Here is a 13,837-nt window from a genome sequence, read left to right on the forward strand (position 1 = left end):
CATTATGTCTCGGCCAAAGGTTGATGAAATCTTGTTTGCATACCTAGCTGTGGCCGTCCATGCAGTCAGCCTGGTCCATATAAGGGACGACGACGGGGTACAGAGACCGGTCTATTATATCAACAAATCCTTGAATGAAGCTGAAGTGTGTTATTTGCCTTTAGAGAAGGCAATTCTGGCTGTAGTCCATGCCATGCGGAAGCTTCCTCACTATTTACAGTCTCACACTGTGGTGGTTTTGACCCAACTGCCTCTCAAGTTAGTATTGCGAAGTGATGACTACTCGGGAAGGGTAGCTAAGTGGGGGACTATTTTGGGAGCTTTTGATATCAAATACATGCCACGCACCTTGGTGAAGGGCCAAGTTCTCGCGGATTTGGTGGCAGAGTTCGCCGAACCATGATTAGAAGAAACTGCGAAGGAATCACATATGGATGAAAAATCAGTTGGCATGATCACAAGCAAAGGACCACCGACTTGGAACGTGTATGTTGATAGGGCAGCCAACTAAAGGGGGTTTGGAGTTGGACTTGTTTTGGTGTCCCCTGAGGGGATTGTCTTTGAAAAATCGCTGAGATTAGCATTCTCAGCCACTAATAATGAGGTCGAGTACGAAGCGGTCTTGGTTGGTATGAATATGGTACGAAAAATGGGCGGAAAGGACATTCATATGTTCTCGGATTCTCAGTTAGTTGTGGGCCAAGTAACGGGGACCATGGAGGCTAGAGACCCAAGAATGCAAGAGTACCTGACCCAGGTCAAGTGTTTTCGATTCGAATTTGATTCTTTTATCCTTTCTCACATTTCTAGAAGTGGAAACACACATGTGGACTCGTTGGCCACTTTAGCGACATCCTCGGCTCAGTTTTTCCCTAGGATTATCCTCGTTGAAGACTTGCTAGAACCAACTCTGACCACTGCAAGTGTCGTCCATATCCATCTGATAAGGCCCGGACCTAGCTGGATTGACCCTGTGGTATCTTTTCTAAAAAGCGACACTCTTCCCGAGGACAAGTCTGAAGCAGTTAAGATTCGTCGAAAGGTGCCTCGTTTCTGGCTGTCCGAAGATCATAAATTGTATAAACGCTCCTTCTCCGAACCATACTTGTTATGTGTACACCCTAAGTCAACGGAGGCACTTTTGGAAGAATTGCATGAGGGAATTTGCAGAAGCCATACTGGAGGAAGGTCCTTAGCCCATAGGGCTCTGACTTAGGGATATTGATGGCCCAATATGCAGAAGGAAGCTCAAGACTACACGAGAAAGTGTGACCAATGCCAAAGGTTCGCTCCCAACATTCATCAGCCTAGGGGAGTCCTTAATCCTTTGTCGAGTCCTTGGCCTTTCGCTCAATGGGGATTGGATATAGTAGGGCCTTTTTCGAGGGCTGTGGGAAACAAAAGATGGCTACTCGTGGGAACCGACTGCTTCACCAAATGGGTCGAAGCTGAGCCCTTAGCAAATATTAGGGATATCGACTCCAAGAAGTTTATTTGGAAAAATATTATCACTAGATTTGGGGTACCCCACACACTTATTTCAGATAATGACGTTCAATTTGATTAGTAGAGCTTTTAGGAAGTATTGTAGTGACATGGGCATCACAAACAGATACTCCACCCAAGCTTATCCTCAGGGAAATGGGTAGGCCGAGGCTGTTAACAAATTCATAGTCAGTGGACTCAAGAAGAGGCTGGATGACGCGAAGGGTAGATAGGTAGAGGAGCTACCACATGTTTTATGGACGTATTGGACTACGCCGCGCAGATCCACTAGAGAAACACCATTCTCTATGACTTATGGGGTCGAGGCGGTGATACCTTTAGAATCTGGTTTCCCCACGCTAAGGACGAGTTCTTTTAGTCCAGAAAATAACGATGGTCTCTTGGAGAAAAGCCTGGATTTGGTTGAGGAACGGCGAGAGGCCACTATGGTCCAAATGACTTATTATCAGCAGAAGTTTAAATGAGGGTATGATGCCCATGTGAAGTTAAGGCCACTAGCGCCTGGGGATCTGGTGTTGAGAAAAGTTGTGGGTACTGCTAAAAACCCAGCATGGGGAAAGTTAGGACCAAATTGGGAAGGACCCTATCGGATCATCTCTGTAGCAGGCATAGGATCATATCGACTAACTGATCTAGATGAAAAAATTGTACAATACCTCTGGAATGTAAACAACCTACGAAGGTATTATTATTAATAAAAAACACTTTTATCGTTCATGGTTCAAATTATTAATGTGTTTGGGCTTATTTCTTACTATTTCTAAGTGTCAAACAGAAACTTGGTCATGGATGGTTCTCAGACCATATACCTTGTGGAAATTGATATCTTACCAAGTATCAAACAGAAACTTGGTCATGGATGGTCCTCGGACCACATACCTTATGGAAATTGATATCTTATCATTTGTTAAACAGAACCTTAGCTATGTCGGGTCCACAGACCTTCTACTTTGGGGAAATTAACATCTTAAGTTACTATTTCTAAGTGTCAAATAGAAACTTGGTCATGGATGGTCCTCAGACCACATACCTTGTGGAAATTGATATCTTACCAAGTATCAAACAAAAACTTGGTCATGGATGCTCTGAGGACCACATACCTTGTGGAAATTGATATTTTATCATTTGCTAAACAAAACCTTAGTTATGTCAGGTCCATAGACCTTCTACTTTGGGGAAATTAACATCTTAAGTTACTATTTCCAAGTGTCAAACAGAAACTTGGTCATGGATGGTCCTCAGACCACATACCTTGTGGAAATTGATATCTTACCAAGTGTCAAACATAAACTTGGTCATGGATGGTCCTCAGACCACATACCTTGTGAAAATTGATATCTTAGCATTTGTTAAACAGAACCTTAGTTATGTCGGGTCCACAGACCTTCTACTTTGGAGAAATTAACATCTTAAGTTACTATTTCAAAGTGTCAAACAGAAACTTGGTCATGGATGGTCCTCAAACCACATACCTTGTGGAAATTGATATCTTACCAAGTATCAAACAGAAAATTGGTCATGGATGGTCCTCGGACCACATACCTTGTGGAAATTGATATCTTATCATTTGTTAAACAAAACCTTAGTTATGTCGGGTCCACAGACCTTCTACTTTGGGGAAATTAACATCTTAAGTTACTATTTCTAAGTGTCAAATAGAAACTTGGTCATGGATGGTCCTCAGAACACATACCTTATGGAAATTGATATCTTACCAAGTGTCAAACAGAAACTTGGTCATGGATGGTCCTCGGACCACATACCTTATGGAAATTGATATCTTAGCATTTGTTAAACAGAAGCTTAGTTATGTCGGGTCCACAGACCTTCTACTTTGGGAAAATTAACATCTTAAGTTACTATTTCAAAGTGTCAAACAGAAACTTGGTCATGGATGGTCCTTAGACCACATACCTTGTGGAAATTGATATCTTTCTAAGTATCAAACAGAAACTTGGTCATGGATGGTCCTCGAACCACATACCTTGTGGAAATTGACATCTTATCATTTGTTAAACGGTACCTTAATTATGTCGAGTCCACAGATTTTCTATTTTGGGGAAATTAACATCTTAAGTTGCAATTTCTAAGTATTAGATAAAAACTGAGACATGCATGGTCCTCGGACCACATGCCTTGTAAAAATTGGCATCCTACTTGTTCTAGAAAGGAAATTTAGTTATGTCGGGTCTTTGAATCCTTTACTTTGAGAACATTAGCAACAAAAAAAAAAAAACCATTTGACATTAGTGTTGAGAAGTTGGTGAAACACTTGGATTGCTTTATGTCCCAAGTTAAATTCTAAGTTGAGTTTTTGATTGTATATTGTTGTTTCACATATGTTTTGTTCATGGGTCCTGATTTGCAAAATATAAGCTAAGTATGTGTGCTTTTATTTAAAGTCATGACAAATTAAAATATTGCAAGTGGTGTTAATTGTTCCATTCATTCATTTTTGTGTTGATGAGCATTATTATACTAAAATTTGCAAGGTAAATGAAAATCAAACCAAACAGTTTGTCATTAATTTCTGTCAATGTACATACAAAGCAAAAATTCAACAATTTGTTACACGATAAAAAGAGAAGTCCTAAATAGCCTAAACCCTAAGCCTTAGAAGGGGGGTTCTGCTCGGAAGTGCTAGCAGCTTCTGTGCTTTTTAACTCCATTTCAAAGGAGGACTGGACTTGTTTTCCCTTGTCTGTTGCCACTGGTGGAGGGACATTAGGCTCGGCACTTTGGCTCGTAGCCTTCTCGGCACCTTCACCCTGTTCCTTCTCTTTATTGGAACTCATAGGTTCTATAGGAGTAGGAATGGGCTCTGGGATCTTAGGAGGGAGCATGGAAGGTGCTGTCTTAGGGGCAGGGGCGACAGGAGGAAGTTCTTCTATCTTCTGGATGTCTAGGGGAAGCCAAACGTTTTCGGCCTTCCTTAACTCGGAAGTTGAGGGAAGCCCTGCCACGTTTAAGGTTTCCTCCCAAACTTGCTGGCAGTACTCTCGACACAGCCCGGCGAACTCCTCGGTTAGCTGGTTTTCTGTCGCCACTACCCCTTCCTTGTAAGAAGCCTTCTTCGCGGCCTCCATGGAGTCCTTGAAGGTACGAGCCTCGTCCTTCATCCTGGCAAGCTCCTTCTTCAAGTCAGAGTGTTCCTATTGAGTTTTGGATAACTCTTCATCCCTTTGACGAAGAAGCTTGCGTTGCCCCTCCACCTGGGTTCTCATTGTCCTCAGGCTGGCCTCGGCACCATCTTTTTCCCTTTTTAGCTCCACCAGCTGCGTGGTTAGCTTTTCATTCTGCGCAAGGGCCTGGCCTAAGGACTTCTCGGTCTCCAGCCTAAGCTCCAGTTCAAGTCCAGCCTTCTTCCGAGAATCCTCCACCCACTTCTCGGCGACAAAGACTTCATAGATGGCCTGTGGCGAAATATCAAAATATCAAACGTATAAAATGTCTCCTACAATAAGGTGTGATCAAAAAATAAAGTGAAGATAAGACTTAAATACTTACCAAGGCCAAGTCCCTTTTTAGCAAAAGGAACAGATGGGGCTGGTTCATCTTGTCAAGGGCTTCCATGTCCTTGGGCAGAAGAAGGGGACGTTCCAAGGCATCGGCCAGGTGGAGAGCATGGCCTTGTTGGAATGCCCTAATGTTAGACTGGGAAGGGATTGGTGCCCCGTCCAGCATAAGCTCGGGAGACCAGTTAGCTGGTGCACGGCGCACCTCGGCAAGGTCTCTGTTCTCCCTGCTTTCTATCGAGGAGACACGTCCCTTGCCCTTGTTGGGTTTTTGTTGCTAGGGTTGTTGTTGTTGTTATTTCAGCTTCTTCTGCCTCTCCCCATCTGCCTCCTCGGCCTCACCCTTCCTTTTCTTCTTAGGCTTCGCAACGAGAGGCTTAGGATCGGAGGGAGAAAGGGGTGGGGCAAGGACGGAGGGACTTGCGACCCACCTGCTCCCTTTTGGGAGACTCTCGCGCCCCTTTTGTGCATTAATTGCTTTAGCGCGTCCATTTCTCTTCTTTTTCTTCAGAACTGGAGTTAGGCTGGGCAATCACCAGACCTTGTATCCCCGAAGTCTCGGGGGGTGCGTGCTCGTCTTTCGAGAGAATAACAAATGGATTCCCTTGAGGCCTTTTGACATCCTCGAGTTGAAAATTGTCTATCTCTTCGTCCAACGAGTGGTGCGAGGATGCTTGCTCTTCTCGGACGACGGTTGTCTGGGATTGCGCTGAGAGAGGAATTGTTACGATAGGGCACGTGTATAGAATGGTGGTGGGATCGTCGGGAATTTCGCGGTCGGAAAGGAAGCCTGGTCTGGCTACGTCTATCCTTCTGCGTCGCTTATCTCCCACGATGATGGCGTTTTCAATTTCTTGAAAGTCCACCGATATGGGGTCGTATCCCAGTATCAGGTGGGCAGCTCTCAATTGTAGGTCCTCATTGACGAATACTTCGGAGCGAAGGACACGGTTTAGGTCGGCAACGTTGCAGAGGCTGAGGCGTGCACGTACGTGTTGTTTATCTGTGAGGAAAAATATCCGAGAAGAAGAATATGGTCAGACTAATGATAAACATCAAGACAAAAAGGAACAATATGCAATAAAAATTAAAAATGGTAAAGGCAATGGGGTTGAATCATAGGATATTAAATCTAACTCCTAAGGATTCACACCTGGTTCTCACCATACGATTGGGCAGTGAGGACCGTCATACTAGTTTCCTGAGGCGATGAGGTAGTCATCCTTCATGCCTTTGTTGGACTTGGGAAGATAGGAGATCAGTCTAACTATGCTAGATCGGGATTTAATGTAATATCCTACATTTTTGAGTTTGTGGCACTCGTACATGAAGGTAACGTCGTGCCATGTGAGGTTTAGGCCCATTTGCTCGTTCAGAGCGTCGACACTACCTAAGACCCTAAACACGTTTGGTGCGCACTGGTCTGGGCATAACCTATGGTTACGAAAGTATTCACTAGTCACATTTCTCATGGGGAGAGTCATCCCACCTTCTATGAAGGCAATCATGGGAATAATGACTTCTCCGTCTCTCCTAGCACTACGTACGGCTTCTACTGGACAGTATCGCAAGCCTATGTCATTGGGAATATGGTACTTGGCACTAAAACCCTCCATACCGGCGTCAGAATCCACCAAACACTTAAATCTACCCATTTGGTGAGAACGAAAATGAAAGTTAAAGGAAGAAAATGAATTTAAATGGTGGCCGAGGACAGAAGCCGAGAAGGAATGAACAAAGAAGAGCGAAAACTTATGAGAGTTGGTTATGCGATTCTTCACAAGCTTCTGGAGAGAAAAGGTGATGATTGACACTTTGATACGATTGATTTCTAAAGAAATGAATGAAGGTGCGGGTTTCCAGGCGTTTTGACGTGCTGGAGGCGGCCTCGAAATTAAATTTGTCCCGCTCAAATTTTCAGGGCCAACCTGGACCGTTGGATGTTCATCTTATCGTTGAACGTGGGGAACAAGATGTAACTTGCGGTCATAAATGCGCACGTTCCGTGTTTCGAAGCGTCAGAAGCATTTTCAGGGAACGAAAGGACCCATACATGCGTGGTGGTTTACAAAGCGTGTGGGAGGTATTCTGGTCAGATCAAAACTTTATTTCTCTCCTCGGATCGGTGGGAAAAATAAAGTTTTGAGGGGCTATTGTGGGGGGTAAAAACTCCTGGATAAACATTTGGGCTTTGGGCCTGATTAGCTGGTACTAGTTTGTTTTTTATTAGGGCCTCCAGGCCCACAAGTCAATCTGCACTGTAAAGGTCCGAGGAGTTATCCGAGAAGGAATGTCTCCTCGGACGGGCCCGGCGATGACCCTGGGACTTGCTAAACGGGTTAAAGGCAGAATTTTGGAAAAAACTGATGGATAAGAGGGTGATCCAAGCACCCTCTAGAAACAAGGATGTGAGAGAAATATCTAAGGAAAAGGCTGTTACCTCTACATTAAAGACCCTGCATCTACCTCCCTGGCCGCATTAATGGGGAAGTGACCTATGAACAGTAGGATTCAGTCTCCCTGCTATTATTTGAAGACTTCAAGAAGGTGGTGGATGGGACAAGGACCTAAGGGGAAGATTTGTATGACACGTGGATGAACCAGTAAAGGAGAAGTATATAAGGAAACGAGAGAGGAAAGAGAAAGGATCAACACTTTCTGCTGAGAGAAAATAGGAACCAAGAGTTGTAAACTTTGGCATAGAAAGAGAATATATATATATATACAAATCGTCCTCAGCTTACGTCCGAGGAGGTTTCTTTGTTGTATTCATTCACCATTTGCATAGATTATGGCACTTTAGCCTGCTAATCAAAATTCCAACATCCCGAACCTAGATTTCAAATCCACACTCTACAAATCTTATTGCATAAGGCTCATTGGGCCTGAGCCCAACACTTATTTTTGGGTCCGGGTACAATTGTGCACTTACATTATTAGTACTAAATTCAGTCTCATCTTTGTGGGCATATCTAAACTTTTTTTTTTAGTGAAGAATAGGAAAAGAATACTTCATTTTTAAAGTTTCATTTATCCAAACTTTTATTTACATATCTTTCCTTAATTGTTTATTATATTTTTTTAAGAGAAAATTTTGATTTATTGATGGGAGTTATCTACTTATCTTCAATCCTAAAATTTAGCCACTTACTACATGTAGTTAAAAAGAGCTTAAATTTAGGATTTAACAATTACCTTTAAAACCAAAAAACTCTATGTAACATTTTTGATTGAAGTAAAAATGGATGTGGGTTTTTTTTTGTTGAGGAAAATGGACATGGCTGTGTTATGTGTTTATAATAGTCCTAAAATGTAGTCACTTAGTATAGATTCATAACAAAACAAAGTACAAAATTTTAATAGTTTTTATTTATTTTGTTGCGGTAAAAGGCTTAGGTTTTTTTATTATTATTTATTTTTCTTAAAGGAAAGGCCCCAAGATCCAAGTTTCTTTATTTTTTAGTGTTGTTTTTTTAAATTTTATTTATGGTAGTTATAAATTTTCGATTAATCCTAAAAGCTAGTTTTTTAATTTTCAATTGTAATCGGTTGTAAAATGAGAGAGGAAAAAAAAAAGAGAATAAATTAAAGCATTTTTTTTGGCGTAAAACATGAGAAGTGAAATTTAAATATAATTGGTTGTAAAAGGAAAAAAAAAAATTTGGTAATTGAAAAAGTGGAAAACGTTATTGGAATATTAAAAGTACTTTTTTAGAAGTAAAACATGAAAAGTAGAATTCAACTAGAAGTTTTATAAAAAAAAACATATTTATCCTATTAGTTGAAAAACTTGTAAGAGAATAGATTGAGGATATTTTGGGTATTAAAATTGAGGATTCCAAAGAAGGGAAGCCCCTTAAATAGTAGTATAGATAGATTATCAATTGGTCCGTAGTGAGAGAGAGGAGTTGAAGGGAGATAACTTACCATTGGAAGAATTCTTTGTGGTGATCAATTGAGTATATAATGTTCTTGGAAAGGTTTTCTACTCTTAAAAGACCAAAAAAAAAAAAATTTATTCTAGAGAGTTTATTTCTTTATTGTTTATTTATTATAGAACAAATTTTCTACTGACTTACTTTTTTGTGGTACTAAATATTAAAAAATGAAAAAAAAAAAATGCTTTACAGAGATTTAAGTTCTTTTGCACTTTAGCATCTTCATAAGCTAGAAAATTTGTTCTTATCCACTTATGATAATAGAAACGATATTGTTCTAAAATGTTTAGAGAATATTACTTGTGATCAATATCTTTTAAATGGTAATTTATAATTTACAAATTGACTAAATGAGGAAAAAAATATTTTGATTAATTATGTAAATTAACTTGATTTAAATATTTTCATCATATATGATTAACATAAGTTATCATGGTATATATTTTCATTTAGGTATATCTTCTCATTTTGATTGTAATTGTTAAAACTATTTGACTCAAATGGTAATTGTCTTAGTCTTGTTATGGAGGATGAAACTAATGGAAAGTGCTATATCCACAATATTTTTACAATACTTTCACAACAAATCATAGGTGGTAAATTGTTATTGGTTTTAATTTATATCTAAAACTTAAATTACTTGTTTGTTTACCCATAACAATTAATAATAACATGTCACTAAAGATTTGTTGTGAAAAAGTTGTGAACAAAACATTGCTCTAAAACTATATTGTGATGCATAAATTTGGAGCAACTATGTAATACTAGCATTAATAGTGACTCTAGAATTGAAATGCTCAAGGAGGGTTGGTAAAAGCATAGTCACTCTTTCATAAAGCAAAGAGCTTTGGCTTTAAGAAGAGTTTATGATCTTGAAGGCTAGCAAGCTCTTGCAAAATGGGCAAGTAACCCTAGGTTTTTTGGATGTCCGAATAGCTCTAATTTATCAAGTACTTTTATTTCAAGCCCTGTATTATGTTTTTTTGTTTGAGAATAATATTTGTTTTTTAGTTTAATATTAGCAACGTAAAAATAAAATAATTTTTTTTTGTGGTACTCATTTGGTACAACTTATTTTATTTTTCGGTTTTTTGAAATAAACTACTTAAAAAACCTTTATTAGAAAAGAAGAAGAAGAAGTTGTTTTAGAAATTAAAAAGTATGGTTTCAAAAAGGATATCAATCAAACGAGTACGTAGGGAAACGTCCAATAATTGGGTCATGTCATGATGCACGTCGTTCCAATCCAAAGATTTTTTTTTTTTTTGAAGCAGAAGCATTTCATTCAATTAAATAGAGATATTAGAATCTTGATACAAGGCTTCCCTAGCTATTGGAGGAACATCTTCCATCCAAAACACATCATGACTAATATTCCTAGCAAATTGAGCTAACTCATGAGCAACCCAATTCCCCCCTCTCTTAATACATTCAATCCTTACCCATTGTAAATTCCCAATCAAATGATGAATGTCCCCAATTAAATTCCCAAGCATAGAATGATCATCTTGCATAGCTGAAATAACTTTCATAACAGAGCTATTATCCCCTTCAATGACTAATTCAAAGAAGTCTGCATCAACAGCAAATTCAATAATTTTTCTACATGCACGTAACTCAGTTTCCTTGCTGCAAAATACCCCAGGTCCCTTAGCTGCCATGGCTGCCATAACCTCACCTTTCTCATTCCAGATGATTGCTCCAAAGCCAGAACTGTTGAGGGTCGAGAACAAGGCTGCATCAAAATTAAGCTTGAAAATCGAGAAGTTTCTACTAGTTTTCCTATTCTACATCATCCAATGCTTTCGCTTTTTAGTGCTAATCGCTATTACATCCACTAAAAAAAATATTTTAAAAAAGCTATTGCTTTACTACGGTCAATTGTCATAAATCTTAAGTTGTAACCTTTGACTTAATTTTCCGTAAGGTTGGCATTGCTCTTAGTTAGACTAAGAATAATACTCTTTCTTTTTTTTCTTTTTTTTTTTGCTACATCATCCAATGCTTTCGCTTTTTAGTGCTAATCGCTATTACGTCCAAATAAATAAATAATACTTTTGGTTTTCTACGGCCATTTGTCATTAATCTTTAGTTGTAACATTTGACTTAATTTTCCATAAGGTTGGCAGATTAATTATGATGGATGTACTAGTTGAGTTAGTAGCAGTGCTCTTTAGTTAGACTAAGAATAATACTTAAAAGATAAATGTTTTCTATCAATATTTTTACAACAAATTTTTTGTAGCTTATTATTACTGGTAGATGAAAAAAGTAATATCAGTGATATGTTTAAATAAGAACCAGTAATAATTTATTTTATAAAATTTGTTATAAAAATATTGTAAACGTAACACTTTTTTACTTAAATTTATAAGAGTCATTCACCAGTTTCTCAAATTTTTATTACGGTGTTGTAGTTTAGGGCAATTTCAGTAATTGATAAATATGATAATATTATTGTAACGTATTAAAGTATGTTATTATTTGTCTAAAAAGACAAACAAATGAAAATTAAAAAAAGAAAAAGAAAATGGATTATCATGTGATGTGACAATTTATCATAGTAGAACTCTATCCCAATCTAACTTGAAAAAAAAAATGTAATGTGACTATTCAATATGACATGAGTTACTTTCTTCTTTGGTAAAAAGGATTTAAAAAAAAAAAAAAGGTGTAGAAAGTGTAAAATATAGCTCTTCTTATAAATGTTATTTAATTTGTACTGGATTCATTTCAAAATTTTGTTTGATCTTGACCAAACTTCAGAGTCCATAAATGATGACAGTCCTTATATTTGCATTTGACCTCGTCAGCTATAAGTCAAGCAAACCGCGTGCAAGTTTCATAAAGTAGTAGACCATACTTTCTGGACAGGACAAACAATTAGCGTAACTGTGACCTTAAATTTACGCGGTTACGCCTATATATATTCAGCTACGACACCCAGAATAATTAGCTACCTAAACACACTTTGCTCCCAGATAAGATTTTGAACTCTCTGGTGGAGATAATATATCCCTTTCTCTTTGTTTCTTTCTGACATTAAGCAACAACACCCAGACTTAGCTAGCTAAACAAAGCACCCTGCAGCTCCCTGATAGGAATTTGAACTCTCTCACCAAGAAAATGAAGGTAATGATGAATACCATGATGAACAATTACTTACAATTTCTGTTCCTTACGTACTTCCAAGCATTTTTATGTCATTAATTTACACTTCTAAAATTTATTGCAGCAAAAGGTAGTGATCCGGGTCACCTTAAATAATGGCAAAAAGAATGCTCGGTCCAAGGCCATGCAGATTGCAGTTGGTCTACAAGGTACTCATTTTTATGTCTTTTATCTGGTCATTGTTAAAATTGATTAGGAATTTAAAACTAATGATCAGATTGTTTTTCTTTTGGGCTCTTAAGGTGTGGAATCAGTCTCTCTACAAGGTGAGGACAGCAGTCAGATTGTTGTTGTCGGGGACAATATTGATTCAGTCATCTTGACATCTTTGCTGAGGAAGAAAGTTGGATTTGCTGAGTTAACGAGTGTCTCGCCAGTCAGTACTGAGGGGGAAAAAGCAAAGCAAGAGACCAAACCTAGTGAATCTGGAATACAATCAATGGTTTGGCCAACTTATCAAGCCGGTGTACCATATTATTATCAACCAGGTGCACCATATTATGCATATGAAGTCGCGGGTTACAACCAGAACGCTTGCAATATTATGTGACTTATGTGCAAGAATTATTTGATGCATATGGTTCCTGAGATTGAATTTGATTTGAGAATCAAAAGTAAGAGCACTTAAGTATAGAAAAGTGTGGATTGATTATTTATGGTTCTCATTCAATGGAAAAGAGAAAATTTTGTCTTAAAGCATGATATGAAGTGATAATAAAATTATAAAGAAAGAGTGCTGTAAAAGAGATTATTTTCATGTAATGGGCATGTGGTTTTTTGTTGAAATACATTTCTTCAATATAGCATTAATGAAAATTCTCTAAATTGAGCAATTGGTGGAAAATGGACATCTAATTAAACTTCCAAGTCAACCTCAAAATATCTAATAAAGTGGGGATAAGGAGTTCCAAATTCCAATTGTCATTCAATCCTAAGTTATTTACTAAGTAAAATTAAAGATCTCTTAAAACTTCATACTTTATAGGTGGGACATTTTTTGCACATATTTGGGGTTTTTATCATACTTATCTTAAAAAATCGACAAAGCCCAAAATCCATTATTTGAGCCACAAAATTGACAAAATTCAGTCCACAAGATCAGCTAAACTCAGGCTCATGAAGTTTAGCCAAAAACCCATCGATATAACCCATCGAGTTCATGAGGCCAGTCAACAAGATTGGTCAACTCAGGCCCACAAAGTCAAATACAATCCAATTTTTTAAGATTAACACAAAACTAGGCCAAGTTAAGGCCATATTAGAGATTCATCATCATAGGGGACCCAAAACCATAGAGTGCTTATTTTTCGTCGATTGATGAAATTTTCATTTTCATTGAACCCTGTCATATTATCTATGAGATTTGTTCTATTTTGGATGCTTCAACCAACATACTACTAGCCCATATATGGATTTATAAATGAAAGCTAATTGTATTTTAAAGAAAATCTTCTATGTATAATTTGAAATGTAACATACCCACCACTACCGATATTGACATAAGGGACCCTTGAGGGAAACGTTCGTCACTATTTATTTTAGTGCAATTTTTCTATGATAGAATACTTTACTAGTATAATTTAAAGGCTCAAAAGGTGAGATCCAGCTCTTTCAAGGTAATCTCGATTGTCATTTGTGTCGGCTATAACGGTTAAAGGGTTACTTTCAACCTTTAACTTTTCTTCATGGGAATAGAAAGTTCATCCT

At 38.1% G+C, this 13,837-nt stretch overlaps 1 protein-coding gene across 1 annotated transcript; it reads left to right on the top strand.

The window, feature by feature from the left end:
* Positions 1 to 11,913: 11,913 nt before the first annotated feature.
* On the top strand, positions 11,914 to 12,809 carry LOC142617840 (heavy metal-associated isoprenylated plant protein 16-like). Its single transcript, XM_075790799.1, has 3 exons — positions 11,914 to 12,091; positions 12,195 to 12,279; positions 12,373 to 12,809. The coding sequence occupies exons 1-3, from the start codon at positions 12,086 to 12,088 to the stop codon at positions 12,678 to 12,680; spliced, it is 399 nt and encodes a 132-aa protein (XP_075646914.1). The 5' UTR covers positions 11,914 to 12,085; the 3' UTR covers positions 12,681 to 12,809.
* Positions 12,810 to 13,837: the final 1,028 nt, after the last annotated feature.

This window comes from Castanea sativa, chromosome 11 (genome assembly GCF_040712315.1).
Source record: "Castanea sativa cultivar Marrone di Chiusa Pesio chromosome 11, ASM4071231v1".
Lineage (NCBI taxonomy): Eukaryota > Viridiplantae > Streptophyta > Magnoliopsida > Fagales > Fagaceae > Castanea > Castanea sativa.